Source organism: Varanus komodoensis, unplaced genomic scaffold (genome assembly GCF_004798865.1).
Source record: "Varanus komodoensis strain SLA01 unplaced genomic scaffold, ASM479886v1 scaffold24, whole genome shotgun sequence".
In the NCBI taxonomy this organism is placed as follows: domain Eukaryota; kingdom Metazoa; phylum Chordata; class Lepidosauria; order Squamata; family Varanidae; genus Varanus; species Varanus komodoensis.
This window is the reverse complement of record NW_025335641.1, coordinates 9,755,206-9,777,398: the sequence shown is the minus strand read 5'-3', so window position 1 is coordinate 9,777,398 and position 22,193 is coordinate 9,755,206. Positions and strand designations below refer to the sequence as shown.

Here is a 22,193-nt window from a genome sequence, read left to right as displayed (position 1 = left end):
AGGGATATTTTATTATGGACTGACCTGGCATTAAGCAGCAGCACTGTCAGGCCCAAGGGGCGGTTGATAAGCTTACCCAGAACCTTCCGGTTGGAGGAATAACGAGAAGGAGGAACAGGTATCAACCATCTGTCTCTCCTTCTATGCCGACATGTTAATCCCCCAACGCCATTTCTCCCTCTGTCCAAGACCACCCCAGTGGTGGAGCCCATGCGCTCCCCAGACAACCCCATAAAAGCAGTAGGCAGATGTGGAGTCACTAAAACAAATACAATAAAATACAATTTAAAACCCTCCAACCCACCCACTACAACAAACACAAACTTCCTGGCCCAGCCCAGCCCCACACGGCCCCAAATGGTGACGACGCCCTTAGGCTGTCACCCTGCAGCCGGTGAGTTAAGCCCGTGGCCCCTCCCCGCCCCCAATCCAGCACAGCTGCTACCCATCCCGGGGGGGGGGAGGGGAGCAATGGCGGGGCCCACAGAGACCTTGCTGGCACAGGTGGAGGAGCCATAGGCCAGCAGCATCCCCAGTCCTGTTGTTGCCGCTGACTGTCGGAGCGGTGGCGGTTTCAGCAGGCGTGGCGGCGTCTGCGGCAGCTGGTCAGTCCCCGGGCGGCGGCGGTGATGGGCCTGTCCTGTCCTGACTTGGCCGCAGCCGGTGAGTTAAGCCCTTGGCCCTTCCCTGTGCCCCACCCCCAATCCGACACTGCTGCCACCCACACAATATTGAATGAGGGTGACTAAGTGCTTATGTAGTCCCAGGGAAACTTGTCACTCATTTTCAACCTGTATTCATTGTGGATGTCTTTATTAATAGAATTCTTCCAGAGCCCTCTTTTTGTGCTCCGTTTGTTATGAAGGATGTCTGATGAAAACCCACAAATACCAACGGATGGACTGACATTATGAGCCAATTCGGTGACCACACAGATTTGTGCAATCCCACTGAAGGTGGCCAAGGCCACACCAGACAAAGGGGATATTGAATGGTATCCACCCAATGCTTCGACAATTTGCTCTGGCAGATGATGTTCCCAGATGTTCTAAAGTGTCACACTCTGTTCAACGTCTGCTAAGGTTTTGAACATCGTTTCTGAGTCTTTGGTATCAACCAAGTCCTGAGATGTTCAAGTCTTGAGAGGATCAACAGCCTGGACTAGTTGTGTTATATTTCTTTCTATGAGATGCATGGTTGATATAGGGCTGCACATCCCTTTCTATGTCCTTAGCAGGTATGACAAAGATCTAGTATCAGAGTCCAGTGCCAACTGGAATCCAGGCAAAATACCAACAGTCAAAACTGGTAGTTCCAGGACATTCTCTTCCTTTTTGCCAAGGTACATGAACTGCAGTAGACCTCACCCCTTTCAAGACTCTGCCAGCCAGTGGATTATCAGGAAAGAAAACCCATCACCACTTGACACTGGTGGAACTGTTGCACAATTATGCTTTTAGTTAGTTTCCATTCAACAACAATCACTAATAAACTCTGGAAAAGACCGGTCCCTGTTCTTGTTAGCATTTCTATACTACCCAATAATCAAAGCTCTCTGGGTGATTTACACAGGATTAAACATTTTAAAATACAATATAAACATAATGTAGAATTATGATCATGGGACGGCATATAAATTCTCCAAATAAATAAATAGAAAATTTACCTATGAAAAGTATTCCAAACAAGTCACAATTTAAATCCATGAGTGGTTAATATACATTTACCTTTCAGCCTGGCACTTGTCATTGTTTCCCACGTCCTACAGGCAACTAGTGGCCAAAGACCCCAGGGGACACAGTGTAATTTTCAGTCCTGAGAAACCCTTAATCTTTTAAGGGTTTGAATACAAGGCGATGGTGTCTTTAATGGCCCCGCCTACGGAGTCCTTGTCAGAGTTCTACCTGTATCCATCTCAGATGTTCACACCTGTTTGCCTTACCTAATAATGAGCAGTTTTGGTACATATTAAAGGAGGTCCCTGTCCCTTTCATTGTTGATTTGCTCACTGGTGGTAGAACTGGGAGGATAAAAAGCATGTTTTATGTCTCAACAAATGCAGCAGTGGCTCCGTTGAAGAAGTCAAGAATATTTCATTCTAGAACAAACAAATGCCTAAGGAGTTTATTCAGTTTATTACTACTTAGGGTGAACTGACTTTATTTACACTTTCTGGACTAATGTGTAAGTAGAATGCAGTTTGGCATTTTTTGGAATTTTGCAACATAGTCCTTGGCTCAAAACATACACCAAAATCCACAAAATTTGCACATAAAATTTGCACTTCTAGGTAGAAATGCATAAAGTGCTTATTCTATGTTACAATGCATACAGATATCTGTATTTGGTTGTGGCTGGAAAAACCATTCAAAAATAGTGTACATTTGCATGCATTTTTAGAAAACAGAGATTGATGCCGAATTGGATGGAAGAGAATGATGAATGAATACACGTAGAACTGTGTTTATTCAAAATCAGAGTGTTTCAGCCCTTGCGCCACGGGAAATACGCATCTGTTAAAATGTAGCAGTCAGCCAGGGTGGACACTCCTACATCAGGGATCTGTTATATGTTGTTGTTGCAGATATTCAACAATGTGATCTGCCTTCCACTAAGAACAGTCGCATTATCATGATTTGCCTTAAATGTTCAGAGTATAAAACATAGCAGGGGCCTTGAGACTCTAATAACAATCAGCCATCGTCACAGGAACAGGCAACGACAGCCAGGATTCTTTTCACACTGCTTCCTACAAATATCCACTCTTCATTCACCAGTCTCTTCCAAGCCTTTTGTCACAGCAGTGCTTCTCCACTCTTCAGTACACACGACATTGTACTGCATTTACAGAGCATGAGCCTTCGCCTTACTCTCGGCTATCTGAGAACATTCAACAGACGTGTTTGCAGATTATGGCCAGCCCTACCATGGTGTGAGCAGGGAATGAAGGCAGGATGTTGGAGGACAGGGCTGCACGTGGCACATGGAAGCAGTGCGCGCCTTCAACTGTCCTGCTTCCCCGAGGGACAATGGAGAACACTGTCCTGACGCTGGGTTGAAGGAAAATTCAACTCTATTCTGGCCAGTTTCTGTATGTGGAGAGAGAAAAACGCACCCTCTTGCCTTTTGTGTCAGACAGGAAAATATTCTGTGCCAGCTCCAATCTTTCCCATACTGTGTAACATATTTTTCCATCTATAAGATGCTCCCATGTATAGGAGGCCCCCCACTTTTTCTACCGATCTCTGAGCGAGCGAGCTGCTTCCGCGCGCGTGCACCACCTTGCCCCCCCCCCCCCCCCCTGCTCCTTCGCCGCCCCCCCGCGTGTGCCGCTTCGCCCCCCCCCTGCGTGCATGTTTGATCATGCCACTCTCCCCCCCCTCCCAGCACGCCCACAGATCTCCTCTTGGCCCCCCGTGTATAAGACTCACCTCCATTTTTACGTAACTGTTTTTAAGAAAAAGTAACATCTTATACCCAGAAAAATACGGTAACCCAAATTGTTCATATTAGGGACTAGAGGATCCCCCTTTCTTTCCCTTCCTGAACTGATTCTCTCATGTACTTCATACGGTGCTTCACTCATCCATAATTCTGCTCTGGATAAATGTCTGGATTAATGGACTAGGGGAATTTCTAAAATTATTTCCAAAATTGGACTCTACATGGCACAGTCCCTTCACTTTATTCACATCCTTACCCTCTTACTGTTACCAAAGAACGCATTAAACACTGATAAACCCATAAAAACGGCAAAAAAAGAAAAAGAAAAAGCAAGCAGTGATCGCATGTGTGATGGCAGCAAGATTCTTTTTGCACGGTGCTTCAGTGAGGCACACAGAACACAGTGATGAGAGCCAGTGAGGCAAAGGAGTTAGAATGCGAGACTGGGACTCGAAGGAGCTGGGGCCCGGCCCCTACTCAGCCATGAAGCTCATCCAGTGACTTCGGGCCGGTCACAACCCCTCCGCCTCGCCTACCTTGCAGGGTTGCAGTTATGAGGAGCAAATGGAGAGAAGGACCACCAGGTAAGTCACGAGGGATTCTTTGTCAGAGGAAAAAAGTGGGACACGTGATGGTGATGATGATGCCCTAGCAGAACATCACAAAAGGAATCTCGATATGACCATATATAACTGCACAAAGCTGCAGTTTGCTTTGCTCTTCTGCACTGTTTATCGATGCACACAGGAGCTTCATGGAATCATGCATATGATCGATTAAAGGTTGCCTTTTGGCATTCTTTACCAATGCACACATCAATAGTTATGCAGATGGAAGAAAGACACAGCCCGATTAGTACAACTTATATCAATCCATCAATTACAATTCAGAAGCAAGTTCAGGTAAATTCTGAACTCCAAAATTCCGGGGTAGGGGTGGGGAGGAGAATGGCATGTAACAAAAAATGGAAGTATTCCAGGATTGACAGTGACTTTGTTGTTCAGCTCAACTTTTGTCATTGCCCTGTGAAAGTGGAATTTAATGTAACTAAAATGTGGATAATTTTAATTCTCTTTTGTGCTGAAAATCAATTCAAAGCAGTCTCAACTGTTCTGATAGTGACAAAGGCTTTAATTCTTAGCAAGTTGAATCCACTATTTAAACTGTCTGTATTACAATGCAAAAGCAATTATATATACCTATTTTCTTCTGTTATTAATATTTACAATCATGCAATAACTTACTTTAATGTCATCACTTGCTGATACTCTTTTGTATCCTGATCTCTTTTCCCCCTCATTTGTATTCACTTAGACAATGCTCAGAGAGGCTAAATATATATATAAAACAATGTATACCATATCTAGCATTATATGCTTTTCCAGAGAAGAGCAAAGGAATCTAACAAAAATTGTTTCTGCAAACCCTAATTGTGCAGAGCATTTTATAATAAGTGCCAAGAGATTTCTACTCAGGAAGCAAAAATCTGTCCTTGTTTACTGATAAATTTGCCATTATATTTAATGATATTGGTTCTGAGCTGAATTCATGGATATGTTTAGCCACATTAAATGCACTAATATTTGCTAGTCCAGAATCAATGGAATTTGAAAATAACTAGTTTTTAAAAGGGCAGAAAGTGGTTTGCGAGAGACTTTACTTCTCAGGCTGTAAACACATTTCCTCTGTCCCATTTTCATCTCTAAGTTTTGCAGGTTTTTGAAATGCCAACCTGTTTACCAGAGCAAAAGCAACACAAATGCACAGCCCACGAGCAGCAATTTCTTTTTCAAACTACTTCCACAACTCTATAAAAATGTAATTTCTTCTCTCCAGCCTCCATATGTATGTTCTTTGCATCTGAGCCCAACTTACTTTGTCTGGGAAGTCAGTCTTCAGTTCAGTGATACTTTTACACCAATAGGCTGCTGTTTTTTCACTGATGAGTTCAATGTTCAGGAAAGAACTTTGGCCTGGACCGTAGTTGGGACCTGAGGTCGTTCCACGGACTATTCTTGGAGAAACATTGGTTATACAGTCCTGTTGAAATAGGAAAATGTTTGTCAAAGTTAAAATAAGAACAACCAACAAACCTACTGCAACCTGTTTTTGCAAAAAATACAGCAATGGATCCAGTGGAATCCTTCCACCAGAGAAAGTGAAACCACTGGTAGAATGGATTTTCCCCTCCCAGCTGCAGACCCTACAAGGCACCCCAAAATGAGTTGGTTCATCCTTCAGAGCAGATTCACGGTCATGTGAATTGGTTACAGAGAGGAAATTCTGTCATCTGAGCATCCACTCTTGCAACTTTGGATCCAACCATATAAATGTTGCACTAGACAAAAGTGAAATCAAAAGCAGAAAAAGTGACAAAAAGGCTGGAAAACACAGGAGAAGCCCTGAAGCATAACGAGGTTGTGAAAAGAACCTTCACATTTCCATGAGTGCAGACACACACATGCACACTAAATGCCCCATGTAGAGAAGCTCTAAATCCTGTTATTGGGAGACAGCAGAAGGGAAGTGGAGGGAAGGTGAACATACAAAAGCATATATGCAGCAGAAATTTTGTCCCACCCAAGGCTGAAAGAGTCACTATTGCCTACACCATGTTTAGTTATTTCTCATTCACTTCTGGTAAGTTTGCAGCATTTGAGACCACCCAGAGATAAAATGATGCATGAGTTCTGCTACAGTAGTTGCAGAAAAAGCTGTAGTAACACTTTTTCTGCAGCCTTATACTGAACTGATCCATGGGTCTATCTAGACCAGTCAACAGTAGGAGTTCTTCCAGAGAATCTGGGGATTGAAAAACTTCTTGCCCTTTGTAACTCCACAATTGGGCTGAATATTCAAATTCAGAATATCTAGAACTTGTTTTTGGTATACTTCATCTGGAGAAAAAGTACCTCTGAACATTGGGCAGAGATCCAACTTCTCTACTCCTGAGCACCAAAGCCAAAGTCAGTATGTGCGGCTTGCAGGCGAACACAAGCCTTCTTATTTCTGGAAAGCTGGGTGCTGAACCTTGTTTAGTTAAGGATTTCATAGAATTATTTAGTTAAGTACCCCTACTCACCATCTTGTCACTTCTAGAGAGATAACATGAACCCCCATTAGTATATAGCAATTAAGGTCAATTTACATATTTTAATTAAGATCCATCCCATATAAAACAATTAGGGTAATAGGCATACTAACTGATTTCATAACATTTGGACATTTTTCCAACTAGATAGACAGGAAACCTTAATTAGCATTAATTAGTGCTGATCTGCATATGTTTGATAAGGCATACTCTCACCAGAAATGATTATTTATTCCTGAATCTGCCAAGTGCTACCATTGCAGAGGATAAAGGAACTTCTTTCAAATTGTATGTAAATGTCTAGTAATTTTTATTTGTTTTTCTATTTGGACTATTTATTATAAGATAAATGGTTAGAAATTGTGTCAATGTACAAATATGTACATTCATATATAGAGAAAACATACCAATTAATGTGTAGCAGTTAATCAGCACAGCTGACATTTCAATAATAACTGAAAAATGATACTTGTTACAACTTTTACTACTATATTTTTCTCTGATATATGAAGATACTGCATGCCAATATACTTTTCATTTAATTTCCTGGTGCTGGCAAAATGCAGAACTGGCAGATTTCTTTTTTTGCTACTCATGTATTGTTTACATTTTTTAAAGTTTTGTCTCCATTTTTGTCCAGCATGCATATTCTTCTAAGCTTTCTTTGCATTTAGAATATCAGTGTTTTGTTTTAAATAAAAGTTAATGCAACAAGCTGTCTTCTTTATCACCTTACTTGATAGCCAATATCTTAGAACAGTTTTGCTCAATTTCATGCCCTTTTACTACTCCTTCCATCATCCCCAGCCAAAATGGTCAATAATCAGAGATGATGGAAATTTTACCTCAAGGCATCTGGAGGGGACCAGACTTAGGGAGGATGTTTGGGAGAGGAGCTTCTGAGTGGGGGTTCCCCCCCCCATATTTTGGTGTTATTATTTATTCTTTGAGAAGACACAAGTGTTATAACATTGCTGTTTATATACCTTCACACATTCTGTTGATCTGATCATATATTTCATTTGTTATAACTATTTATATTCTTATTTTAATTATGGATTATGACAGATTTTGGCTTTAAGGAAAACAATACATTTTATGTTGCTTTTTATTTGATACTTTAAAAATCACAGCTATGCAAAGGATTCTATGGATTGTCATGTACAGTCCATTGCCCTGTACCCAATGAAGATTATGCAGTGACATCACAAAGCCTGTTCAAACTGGGGACAGCACATTTCTGTCACTCTGGGTTACAGAGGAAAAATACAGTGAATAATTTTGTTTTCTGTTCCCCTATTGCTGAAAAGGAGCTTTTATTCTACTCATGAAAGATGTCTCTGCCTGACAGATCTCCTTCTTTTCCTTCTATGCATATGCTACACCCTACACCTTTCTGCAGTGGCCACCAATCTTTTCTGTAACATTTTCCATGGGGCTAGAACATCTGCCCTGGGGGAAGTGGACAGGGAACTACACACCCTTAATTCAGGGTCCAACACAATGTGCTGAAAATTTTAGTCTTGAATATATTCAAAAGCTGCCCCTGACCCTTGTTTTGAATATTGTTCCCCCACCCACTCCCTATTCAATCTGCAAAAATTATCTTTGGCTATACCTAAAAGGAAACCTAAATGGTTACTTTTGGGAAACCTCCAAAGGAAAGGATTCCATTTCTAACAACTGCAGGGTCCCTGTTCTGTTGTTAGGAATATCCTACGTATTCCTAAATTCATATTCAATCTAATTTTTTGCAAGCTGTACTTGAACGAGCACTGCTTTTCTTGTCTTCTAGAAAGATGCCCTCCTCTTTCAATGTATATCTAAATATCTGCGGTCTCACAGTTCTTTTCTATGATCTACGTCCTTAAGTTAAGCCATTGTTACATCAAGCATGGTACCATCTACATTCACTGGTTTTATCCAGGCTGGCCTGGAAATGTGGGATTTTGAAGCTGAGAACTACTGCATATAACATGTCTTCTAGTTCTGAACAAGGTTGGAAATGCTCCCTAAACTGTGTGAACTTCAATAAGCTATTTAAATTTGGAGATCAGCAATACTTTGATTCTCATGAACAAAATTGAATAAATATAGGGCAAATAAAATGCCATGGGAGCACTTTGCTAGGTCCTTTTTCATTTGTTTAACAATTATATATTAACTAAAACATTTTATCAAATGAAAAATAAATCACATATGTGGTTCAGCAGGTATGTAAGCATGATGTCATAAGAGAAAAGGTAAGAATTTCTGACACATTTGTATAACTAAATTACATTAAATTCCCTTAAACTTATGCACTCATTCTAGCACCAAAAGAGAGATTTTCCTTTACCAATGTTGGTAGACAAATGAAACTGTTAGTTGAGAAGAATTTTATATAGAATTCTAATTTCATTACAACTTTTGCCACATTATGCATTTCCTCAGTTGCAGGCTACTCCCAAGTGCCTCTTTTCACCCTCTACCACATACATGGAATTCAGAAAATAGAAGTGTAGAAATTTAAGTGTAAACATGTCTTTACTGGGCTAAGTTATGGTTGAGCTGAAATGGCTTGTCTTTTTTTATGTGATTTTTGCTTCACTCCCATCTCCCAGTTTGGGATCACTTTTAGCCATACTTGAAATATTTATTTATTGTGACATGATTTTCATTTCACCAGTAATCTCATATGATCTCATTTGTTGATGTTCAGTGACATCACTGCATCATGTATTAATGCAACAATATGATTTTGTTTGCTGGATGGTACCTGATTGTGTTTGTAGACCAAGATGACCTTATCTGTGAAGAATAGCAGCAGAAGCAGTAACTAAAATTATGGCCCAGAACAGTTTAGAAACAAATAAATTGTTCACATAATTCAACTAGTTATCTACTAGTTATTCTGAAATATGACTTCAAAAATGAAATATGTGTATAAAATACTTCCTAATTTATCTCACTGCAGATTTTGCAGGAGGCTTTAATGGTCAACTGATAAACATTCCAAATCTAGTTTCTCACAGTATATATAAACCTTGTAGGTCTTAGGAATATCAAAACCCAAGGGTAAAACAATTAAATATGGTAGAACCAATCTGAAACACCATAGATATGCAGAACACATCTGTAAAAGGCACAGTATTAACTCATGCAAAGAAACAATCATATTTTATTGGTCAGATAAATTGTATCTCTTTGTAGACTGGTAATTTAACCCTCAGTTGATAGGTGGGGTCAAATACACTGAAGCAAAGCAATAAAATATTTGTCTTCCACAACTCTATGTTCCAAGTAGTTAGCAAAATGACAAGATGTGGATTTCCATGTAGCATTTCGTCAGATCCTGCCCTTAATGTACCGAAAAATCAGTATTTGTATTCTTATGACTTTGTGTTGGGGGCAAAATATTACGAACATAAGCAAACTGGGATTTGCTGGGGAGCGGCAGTTGGTCTAAATTTGCATAAGAATGCATCTATGTGATCCTATATAATCGACCCACTGAAATCAGTGGAACTTAAGTTGGTAATGACTAACTCAAATCAGTGATTTCAGTAGACCTACTCTATACACAACTAAATATTAATGCAATTAACATTAGCACACCCAGCATGTGTAGTGTCCAGCTCCATTTATGTCAAAACCAGTTCCACTTTATCTTAACTTTAAACGGAAGACCTGAGAAATTGTTCGTTGTACAGAAATGTAAAATCTACCCATGTGGAAGGTAGAATTTCAGTTTCAGTGTGTCCTTTTTGATGAAACAAAGAAAAATGAATGGCGTCGTATTTTCAAATGGAAAGCAGCTCAAAGAAGTAATCACTGAAAATCTTCCATACAGAGTAGAAAACTTAAAGGAAAATGCTTAGGGACTTGATATAAACTATCTGGCAGTTTCTTCTGATAAAACAGAGAAAGGATGCAAAGTGTAGGAAGTCCACTTATGACCTGGTGAGTGTCACTGCTTTCACATGTAAAGTGTGCAACTATGAGGAGGGGGCAGGCAAACATTAATGAGACAAGATTAAATGCTTAAACCAGACTTTTGTTAACTGTGACATATTAAATAGTTGTGTTTAGTGAACCTTGGTCAATTTCCCTTCAGTATAATTGATGTAAAGGTTTAAACAAAATGATCATATTACTTCTTTTCCAGAAGTTAATTTATATGACCTTTCCTCAACTGGAGTGTTTTGATGCTTTGATTCCATGTTCATTAAGTAACTTTCCAGATGTAACTGGGGTTACTACTACTAAATGTCATTGGTGGAATAAGGACAATTGCAAAGGCTTTGTGAACAATTCCACAGAATAGTCTTATGGAAGTACTGTAGGCTAATACACACAAACAAAATCTCTTATTTCAGAAAGTCTGAATTGCAACTAAAGTTTAGTGAGGTTTTGGCACTCACTTGTAGTGAGCTGGAACACACTTCGAGATTCTTACATAATGCATTTAACACATTGCCATATGTGTTATCCCAGCCTGAGGAAGCAACTCAGACAGGGTTAATGCCAATGTTGTGCAAATGGCCTTCCACTTACACAATAAGTCTACTCTTTGAGCTTCTTCACCGTGTGCCCACCAACATTCTCATATGTGTGGGTGGATTATCTGGATCCTTTTCAGTCCGGCTTCAGACCCGGGTACAGTACTGAATCTGCCTTGGTCGCCCTGTACGATGACCTGTGCAGGGAGAAGGACAGGGGGAGTACATCCCTGTTGGTTCTTCTGGACCTCTCGGCGGCTTTCGATACCATCGACCATGGTATCCTTCTGGATAGACTTGCGGGATTGGGGGTTGGAGGCACTGCTTTGCAGTGGTTCCGCTCCTATCTCAACGGTCGATTCCAGAAGGTAGTGCTGGGGGACCATGTCTCTACGTCATGGCAGCTATGCCATGGAGTACCACAGGGCTCCATTCTATCCCCTCTGCTATTTAACATCTATATGAAACTGCTGGGAGAGGTCATCAGGAGGTGTGGGCTGCGGAATCATCAATACGCTGATGATACCCAGCTTTACCTCTCGTTTTCCACTAATCCAGGTGAGGCAGTGGCTGTGCTGAACCGGTGCTTGGCCGAGGTAAGGGAATGGATGAGGGCAAATAAACTGAAACTCAACCCAGACAAGACGGAGGTCCTGTTGGTTGGCGGATCGGGTTTCGGAGAGGGTGGATTTGACCTGGTCCTGAATGGTGCAACACTCCCTCTTAGGGATAAGGTCCGCAGCCTAGGAGTACTCCTCGACCCAGAGCTTTCTTTGGAAGCTCAGGTGACAGCGGTGGCGAGGAACGCCTTCCTTCAGCTTCGGCTGATTAATCAGCTGCGCCCCTACCTGGAGTACGACTGCCTGGCGACGGTGACACACGCGCTGGTGACTTCCCGCCTAGACTTCTGTAACACGCTTTACGTGGGGCTTCCCCTGAAGACAGTCCGAACACTTCAATTGGTGCAAAATAGAGCTGCCAGGTTGCTGACGGGGACGGGGTGTTATGCTCACATGACTCCAGTCCTCCGTCAGCTTCACTGGCTTCCCATTGAAGCCCGGGCCCAATTCAAGGTGTTGATTATGACCTATAAAGCCCTAAACGGCTTGGGTCCTGGCTACCTGAACGAGCGCTTACGTCCGTATATGCCCGACCGCCCTTTGAGATCTGCGGGAGAGTCCCTTCTCCGGGAACCCTCCATGAAAGAAATTAGGAGAGTAAGTACTCGGAGGAGGGCTTTCTCTGCGGTGGCACCCAACCTATGGAATTCACTCCCCAAAGAGGTCCGCCTGGCACCGTCGTTACTGGTTTTTCGGCGCCAGGTAAAGATCTTTTTATTTAAACATCATTTTAATTGTTAAAACATATGATCTGGCCAGGGCAACTTCTTCTTCCTTCTCTTTCTCCTCCTATATTTTTATTTACTTAATTTATACTGATAATTTTAATCTTATATTTGTAAATCAATGTATTTTTTGTATTTTTGTATTTAATGGTAATTTATTATGTGCTATTGTATTTCAATGTATTTTATCGTGTTGTAAGCCGCCCCGAGGTTTCGGCAAGGGGCGGCATAGAAATGTTATAATAATAATAATAATAATAATAATAATAATAACAACAACAACAACAACAACAACAACAACAACCCTTCGGAACAGGTTGGTGTGTGTGTGTGGGGGCGGTTGCTTATGTGTGTGCTGTGGACAGAGGAAATTTGTGCACCAGTGGTTTTCATTCAACCAATGGACAAAGATCATTGGATATAACTGTTAGTTTGGTTGCAGTCTCAAAATATTCTCCTAGGCTTCAATGAGCTTCACCCAGCCATACTTATGTACACCTTAGTTCCCACTGAAATCAGGGCCTGAATGCAGTCATGACTAACGTTTACCATTCATTTCATGGTACATGCAGATCAGGTTCAACCAACTTAGTCTGGATGTTATTCAAAAGTTTTTCTAATGGATAGTTCCCCTTCTAAAGATTCCTTACAGGCCATGTCCTAAAGTGTGATCAATGGAAAGCTGAATGTGATGATTTCGATACATCAGAACATTGCACCCCTGTAGCAAGTTCATCAGCTCTCACCATAATGTGACTCAGACACTGTGACAAAAACCTCTGCATACTTTCTCAAAGATGGCAAGCACGGTGAACAAATAGGATACAGGGCCCTAAGCAAGAACGGAGTAATGAATTAGAGCAGTCTATTTTGCCCAATCATTGGCATTCTTCATTGGCATCTATTTCAGAAGGGGTAATGGATCTTAGGTTAGGTTTAATCCAATAAAATGGAGATTTTGACTGTTTTGGACACCACAATATCTTTTCCAAACAGGCTTAATTAAATTGACCAATTACTGGAGATGCAGTGCAGCTAGGGCTTCTTTCACTCCTATTTTTGGCAATGCCCAATGGCTGATTCCTTTGTGAGGAAGTAATAATTCAGGGAATTTTGTGATGGCAAGTTCTTTAAAATTTATGGATATGCATGTTCTTAACTATCTGTCCACCTTGTGGAACTCAATGCAAAGTCAACATAATTGGATTTTCTGTGCACTTACGACAACAAGAAGACTAATATTACAACTATGGTAGGATGAATGGCCACTTGCAGTAATACAATGGGTGGAGAACTTAATAAAACCTGACTTCTGAGCAGGTCATTTTTAGGCTTAATTTATGAATGGATAAATAGATGAATAAGGTCTGTGAATAACTACCTTCATTACATTAAGTACATTTTACATAATTTTTTCAGGGAAGCATAGTATATATGCATTCATTGTAACACTTATGTATGAAAAGTGCAATATTTTATTTCTTTATATTTTGCCCTTCACTATTGTTATTTGAGTCTTAATTTTGATTTTGAAATGTAAATAAAAGTAAACTTTAAAAAGAAGGTGGCAGGAAGAGGAAGCCAGAGTAGAGATTTCAAACTAGCTGGATTATCATAGTATCTGAGGAAAATTCAGCAAATAGATACTGTTTTCAGTGGCATTTCTGAAATGTCCACCACTTAGAAGTTTGCTAATGCCCACATTCTGATTTCACAGAGACAGCTGGGCGAAAGGAAATTCACACTAGCTTAGTTATATATAATTGTCCAAGTTTTAAGGACTGTTTTAAGATTTTACATCTAAATTCCGAGAGCTCTGAATCTAACTAGAGTTCTTAAGTTCCCAGTCTGACCATGATGGAAAGTGGTTAATACACATAAATCTAGCTTGCTACAATTCTGTCTAGACTTTATGGATATAGAGCTAGTGGCGCTGTTACAGAGGAAAATAATGCACCCGCATGCCCTTTGCTTGCTGTGAAGGTTGATCACTCATCAACATGTTTGTCCAACATGCTATGGAGTGTGTGTAGGGTATGCATGTAAGAATGTGTGAATGCACATAGATTCTTCACAAACGGCAAGCAATGCAGTTTAATGCTGACATGTTTAATGATGGCACTTGAGCCTTGGAAAGGACACAAAGGGGAATGACAACAGATCTGCTGTACAGTGAATGCAAGGGGGGGAAAGTAAAGCGAGATGAGTGAAGATATAGGGCATGGCACAAATAAAACAGAGGAAAAAAGACAGATGGACATGTGAATTTTAAATCCTGTTTGTTTCTTCTAAATATGACACTCCTGGTGCCCTTTCATGGGAAAAATGTGGTTACAGAAAGTACTCGGTCAGTATTTCAATAACTTCCTGGGCTTGCTCACATATAATAAGCGAGAAACTAAATCCACCACTCTGCGGGGCACGCTACAACTGTTCGCGTAGCTTGGATAATTTGCTCATTCCTTCAGTGGGCCTCCCTAGAGCTTGTGTCATAATTAAAAAGGAAGTCCCAGTGTCTGAATAAGATAATGTAAGGTTTTTATTCATTGTTTTTGTATTACAAATCAAACCTTATCAGAAATGTGGTTTCCCATTTCAACAAACATAGAAGTGTCCTGATCTAATACAGCAACCCTTTGCAAATCAAGAAGCAACTGCAAATTCTTTTTATCTTCTTGAGAGTTTATAGCCAAACATGGCATAGGAGCCATTTTGATGAAAAGGGTATGAAAAGTGATAATGCTAAGAAGACATAATTGGGCCTTGATGATAAAGAAAAGATGTGAGTGTCCCCCCCAGTCTGCAGAAATGAGAACTAAGGGTGGATGCATTGAGCTTTTCAGTGGAGTGTGACTGAGGAATTACATATTTCTAACGCAGCAGGCATGCAGAAACTTGTTTCTGAGATGTTTATTTTTCTACATTTGCAGTCCCTTCCAGTCCCAAAAGCAGGTGGCAATCATTTAAAACCAAAACCCTATTCAGGTGTTCTGAAAATGAGAAAATGAAATGCTTCAGAAAGGGCAGCATGCTTCCCTGACTGTTTCTGTCATGGAGGGCAACTTTTGGGAAGTGACAACTTTTGCAAGTTTCCCACACAATGTAAAATGTGGTTAGTGGAGGGACATGACACTTTCGCAATGTCTGAACAGGGCTGAACACAGTCAGCCTGTCTACTAAGCCCACTTCACATACATAAGGGTACGTAAAATATTCTAAATCGACATGTGGATGTGGAAACCTTACATTTGACAAGAGACTTCAAGATGTAGGATAATCTGCATGGCCACACACATTCTTCAGTGAATTGCAACAGTGAGGATTAAAGGATTTCCCAATGGGACTGTCATCCACTGCGCCCTGCCCAGATGTGATCAGCAGGGGATCTTGCTGGAGGTGCTTCTGTCACTTTGTCTTCCTTTTACCGTATTTCATGGGATGGGTCTATGAGCCTGCCAGGGCTGGAGAAGCCACAAGACAGAGCAGATCCTCACTTCTATCTCTTCTCCGGGCATTGAAACACTCCATTTATTTCTTCATTTTCAAATTTATAGGCTGCTGAATAGGGGGTGGGGTGGGAAGAGGGGAAAAAACTGCTGGTGATAGATCAGTTGGTGAAATCAGGATTTAAAATACCTGCAAAAGAAGAGAGTTTTTGCCTGGCACTGAAATGAAAGTAGTGATGGTGCCAGGCAGATCTCTCTAGGAAGCCCATTCCAAAAAGGGGGACAGGGGAGCAGCCACCCAGAACGCCCTTCTTCTAGTTGCCATCCCTTTCAGTCATTTATGGATGGCTCCTTCTGAAGGACCTCATTCCCAGATCTTAATGGGTGGGTAGGTGTAGATGGAAAAACAAGAGCCTTTTCCACCTGTTTTGGCCTGTTTTGGCCTGAAACCTTCTGTAAGCGTAGCAAAGGGTACACTCTATATTTTATTGGAAATGGCAAAAATACATTTTAGTAATAGAATGAAATAAATATGTTCTTCTATTGTGCTGAAGACCAGAGTTACCAAATGTTTGTTCTTCACCATTTATGGAAATGCTCAAAAGCAGTAAACATACAAAGTCCAGGACTATAGCACAAAAACTGCTATTGAGTGGGAAGGTGTGCTACAATCAATTATTCCTATAATAATGATATTCAGGAGTGAGTGATGATTGTTATATAGACAAAATGACACCACTTGCGTAGAAGAGGAAAGTGTGTGTGTGCTCAGGGGTTCCACAAGGCAGGGTAAACTGAACAAGAGATATTCAGATTTGCCCAGATTCTCCTAAAATTGTACTGAGGTTCATCTGTCCCTTATTTCAGTAAGTGTTTGGATTTCTCCATTTGATTTGCACAAGCTAGAAGGGAAAATTTCTGTAAAAAGCCTATGTATTTTCTAAAGTTGCACAAGTTTCTCCATAATCTAAAGCATACAACTACATTTTTCAAACTCTGAAATGGCAAATTAACTGTTTAATTAAGTACTAAACATGTATGTTGCAACTGCACAGTTTGAAATACTTGAAACTGTGTTTTCATTTTTGATGTGCCTTTGATTTCAAAAAATTGTGAACATTTTTGAAAAATGCATTCACTTGCTCAGATCTGCATTTGGGTTCACAAACGGGGGACATGTGAGTTATTGGGCAGGCAAAAAACATCCTGGTACATTCTCCCCCAATGTATGCAGAAGAAAAAAGTATGGAGACAAAAAAGCCAGGACAAAGCAAATTCCCCTTCCCTCTCAGCAGAAATATAGTTGCAGACGTGTGTGTTATCAACCTGATTCATCCATGTCCATGGAGTAGGGATTGAGCCATTGTAAAAGCATTTGCCTGTTTTTGATGTGAGGAGGAAGCAGGAAGAACCTGATACTTTAACATCAGGAAACAAATATGAATGAGAGAGAAAAGAAAACAGGCAAGGAGGGATGGGAAGAGCAACAGAAAGAGAGAGAAATGGAAGAACACGCAGGAGATGGACCCTTATCCATCAAAAGGTATTGTTGGGTAACTAGTCAGTCCTTTTCTCCTTAATGAGTGTTTTTGCCAATGCTTAAAAATAACAGAACATCTGGAAACATCCACTGCTACCCCCCCCCACCCTTTATTATGTGAATAAGAAAGGGTGATTGCACAGTGAAATCCTTATCTGGAAGCAACTGGAGTAAACAGAACAAAAAAGAATGAAGCAGAAAGTAGACAGGGCAAAGCATAAGAAACAGCCAGAAGGGAATGATAGCTGGTGACATGGAGAGGCACAAAACTTCATTACTAAACCATTTTCTTGCAGCCCTTCATTTGTATCCATTTTGTTTTCCATAAATTGGGAAACCTGGTTGTCCTACTACTGTCTATCAGCTGTTTTGTGGATCCAATGACTTCTGTTATTGTGTGTACAGGGAATAAGAAGGATACCGTGTATGCAGTGCAGGTTTGAGTGTTTGCTTCTTGCTGCAGCAGTCCCTACCGGCAAAGAGCTACTTTTCAAGCTGAACAATGGACTGACTCTTCAGAAGTGTGATCTATTGCACTGCTGAACCACAACCAAAACTCTAGATGTATATAAAATTCTCCCTTAGCTAAATGACCAGGCACAAGTTTTCAAGAAGAGGGAATTGCTCTGAAGCATTGTTTTTTCCTTTAAATGTAAGAGCAGCATTCCCTAAAAAAATCTTTTCCCCATCAAAACAAAACAAACACAAAACCTTGCAAACTTGTATATTCCTTGAGGAGGAAGTAGGGAGCCAAGCAACCTCCAGGGGATTGGATTTTAATCAATCTATGCCATGGAGAATAGGATTAATTCCCTCCAGCATTTGTCCTGCTCCTTATCCACTTTAGGCTTCCACATGGCTATTGTTTGCAAAGAAAAGGAAGATAATACATTCACACGTCTGACATAACCTAACCTAAAGCGGGGCAGGGGTCAAGGACAAAGCATGTGCTTTCAGTGCATAAGTCTCAGCTCCAGTTAGGGTTAGGAAACCGTACTGGGTTGGATTTGGGATGAGGTGGTTTCTTGTGCTCCTGCTATCCTAACATCTAGCTTGCTTTGCAAGCCATGAGGCTTTCCGGAACCTCCGCCTGCGACCCTTGAAGGTCACCGTCAGTGCAGACAACATTGGGAGAAGTGGACCTGTTGCAGCAGGACCAATTTGGCTCAGATTTCTAGACACGTAGCAAGGGTGGATTCAAAGCAAAGAAAAATTCAAGACAACAAAACGTTTTTTTCTTGTACTTTAAGTATTGTGCTGTGTGATGTTCTAAACAGAAAAGGTTACTTTACTTCTAAATTGCTTATAAAAGTTCAGCATCCTGTTACCTTAAGAAACAAATAACAGAACTAAAATGGGGGGAGGGACTCAAATAAATATTAAAACCATCCTGCAGTCCTGATGTCTGTATGTGATAGCATTTCTCTAGACCTTTAGAATGCTTCTTTTACAATTACAAAAACATTATTTTAAGGAAGTATTATGTCCTACAGCACTTAGCCTTGACAAACAATTACTACATATCACATTCAACAGAATACAAAAAGTAATCTTTATGGCAAGGTTAAAATTAGACTTTGAACAATAGGTGCTTGTAAAGCAATTGCAAACTCTATGCTGTTTTATTTTCCATTGAAGAGGACATATAGGAGAAAGGGGAGGGAAGAGAAAGGGAAGTGAAGGACACTGAAACATGCCTTCACAATGTTCTAAACTACATAAAAATAATTAAACCTTTGTTGCTGAGCTGACATGCAACTCAAAGGGAAAGCCAATTCACATGCAAGTTCTGATTTGGCTTGCCAAACAAGTCTCTGTTGTTTTAAAAGAGTCTACTAACCCATAACTGGCTGGTAGTACTCAAAGACTTGTTCTCTCTAGTCCAGAAGGCTGGACTAGAGCCAATGGGCTTATGTTACAGGAGGTTAGTTTTCAGGTTAACATTAGGAAAGTTGTAAGAATGATTCAACAATGGAACAAACTATTTCTTCCATACTGGAGTCTTCAAACAAGACGAGAGCCTTTGGGATTTACTAGATCTACGTTGTGGGATCTATACACTAGAGTCATTCCAGATGCAACTGGACAGTCATCTGAGGGTGATGGTTTAACTTGATGCCCTGCACCGAGCAGCGGGTTGGACCCAACAGCCCCTTCCAACTCTATTACTCTATTATTGTATGAGCAAGAGTTGGATCTGACAGGTCTTCTCCAATTGTGTGATCTGGTAACAAAACATAATAATTCTTCAACAAGGCCATTCATATAAACATAATGTGCCAGTTTGACGTCACAGTGGCTATTTATGGAGTATTCAACCCATACATTGTCACCATGCGATGAACACAGTGTGCAAGGTGCACACTCATTTTTTCTGCTTTTAATGAATAACTCAAGAATGGTTATTCCATGATGTGTAAACCCAGAAACTCTGCGTTGATTATAGGTTAAACAACCCAGAGTCAACCCAATAATTCCTCAGGGCTTGCTAAATTAAAAGTGAACATGGTGAACATATTGTTTGCACACTCTGCTTGTTATTGCAATTCCTTGATTAAACAAGCCAACAATGTCCCAAGAACTCATATTTTAAAGAAAACTATATCCTGAAGCAAGACTTTGCTTGGAAAAAAAAGATGGTGACCAGTCAGTTGGGTGGTTTTAATTATTAGCTGTAAATCAAACAGAGAAGCTTGAAATTGATTAGCCCCATGAATAAGAATCAACACTGTAGGAAAGGTTTCATCTCTGAGAGAAATATTAAGGTACCAACTTACGGACAGCTTTCTAAACCTTATATTGGCAGAATGACAGAAGGAAAGGAAGGAAGAAGGATATGAGGAGTTATCTTCACCTTGGTGAGTGCTCTCCCCCTGCTCCAACCACACACAGTTTCTCACAGTTTGAGAATATGCTCCCATGTTCATGTAAGACTCTGCTTCATCTTTAACTCTGGCCTGACCAAAAAAACAAATCCGTTTCTACATTCTGCAGCACAGCCATGGAAACAATGAAGGTTTAATTATTTTTACACTGTGTTTGCTTTAGTGTGACTCTCATTTCTTTGGACACTCAGGAAAGTCAGAAATCAACCAGAACCAGTGCACCTAGTGATGGCCATTCATCAAGGACAAGGTCCCAGTTCTGCCCAGAAAAGGCAGGAGGTGATGGGTCCCATGTGGTCTTTCCTTCCTCTCCCACATCTCAGTGACATTCACCAGAAATGCTCATCCTTCCTCAACCTGGCACCTTCTTGCTGTTCCAGGCAGCACGCTAGCATTGCAATCCAGTGCACGAGGAGGTGGGCGAGGCAGTTCTCCATCCTCCCTTCCACTGCTTTCCACCCTCAGCTGGACACACTACATAACAGAGCTAATACTGTCAACCCCACCTGCCTCCAAACATCCCTCCTTAGCTTGGTATTTCTGACTAGCTTCTGAGCAAATTGGAATGGCTAGAAGCCCCTTGCTTTATTTTTTTAAACCAGGTGTGCTAATGTTATTTACTTGCAAGGATAAGAAGACTGACTGTTTCCTTTAAGACACCACTGTTAGGCCTGCTGGCATGTACTTCAAGAAATAAGTGAAGTTTAACAGGCAGTGCAGAGGGCACACGGACTCTTTTACTTGAGTGCCTGAGAGTGAGGAGCCAGGCCAGAATCAGCTACTTTCCAGGACTGGCTGGGAACCTGTTGGTTCCTTGTGTAAGACGAGCCCTGATGGGTTGGTGGCTCCAGTACCACCATGGTGATGATGCTGAAGTGCTGCTGGAAAAGGGCAAAGAGCTCCGTTTTGGTAATAAGCCACGGGAGTGCAGAGAACAATTTGCCTGAATTCCAGGAGAGGCTTAGAGGGAAAGCACAGTTTTTGCATACAGAAGGACCCAAATTTTATCCCTGGCTTTTCCAGCTTGGGCTAAGAAGAATCGTGCTTACAACCCTGAAGAGGTGCTTCCAGTCCGTGCCAATCATACAAGCTTAAATAGATCAACGGGAAGGAAGCTTGCTACGTTCCAAGTCTGATCACAGTGGAGCTCACCGCTCTGCATGAACCTCTACAAACGAGGATTTAGACATACAGGACTTGCCCTCCCAATGCAGAAAAAAGAAGAGAGCAAAAATAATGCTAAAATCTACAGTGAGGGTTACTTTATTTTATTGGCAGGGAAGCAGAGATCAAAAAGGAAATACAGTAGTTGGAAAAATGTCTTTGGTTATACTACTGTATGTTTATTTATTTACTTAATTTCTGTGCCACCCATTAGTCAAAATGACTCTCTGGACAGTTTACATAATCAAAAAAGACCCAGTGTGGTGTAGTGGTTAAGAGCGTGGGACTGAGACTCAGGCGATCCGGGTTCTAGTCCCCGCTGAGCCATGGAGCCAACTGGGTGACTTGGGCCAGTCACAGACTCTCAGCCCAACCTACCTCACAGGGTTGTTGTTGTGAGGATAAGATGGAGGAGGAGATGTAAGCTGCCTTGAGCCCTTTGTAGGAAAAAGGCAGTATATAAATAGAAAAAAAAAATAAAATACACAATTTATTTATTTGATTCATACTCCACCTTTTCACCAAGAAAATGGTGGTCAATGCTTAGATCTTCTTTAAATCTGAATAAAATTATATGCACAGAAAATCTTGAGCCTGACATAAGTGTAGCTAAGCAGAATTTTTGTTCTTACAACTTTGCCCTGCCAGGATGCCCACTTGGATGAAACAACGTAGGGCAGATTAATTACAGTTAATTCATTATGACTTTGACTTGCAATAACATTAAACCAAAAGCTATTTGAAAAATGAATTTAACTGAGCTGACGGGGGTAACTCACTTTAATATAAAGGCTACC

At 40.8% G+C, this 22,193-nt stretch overlaps 1 protein-coding gene across 7 annotated transcripts in view; it reads right to left on the bottom strand.

Annotated features, from left to right (window-relative positions):
- Nucleotides 1-22,193, bottom strand: part of DPYD (dihydropyrimidine dehydrogenase) — a 538,071-nt gene that overhangs the window by 179,534 nt on the left and 336,344 nt on the right. For all 7 annotated transcript variants that reach the window (XR_006414940.1, XM_044432357.1, XM_044432363.1 and 4 more), the window contains one exon: nucleotides 5,320-5,484. Coding sequence is in view for 6 of the 7 variants with exons in the window: in XM_044432357.1 (XP_044288292.1) it covers nucleotides 5,320-5,484 (165 nt within the window). In the remaining variant the exon portion in view is untranslated. The remainder of the gene's footprint in view (nucleotides 1-5,319; nucleotides 5,485-22,193) is intronic.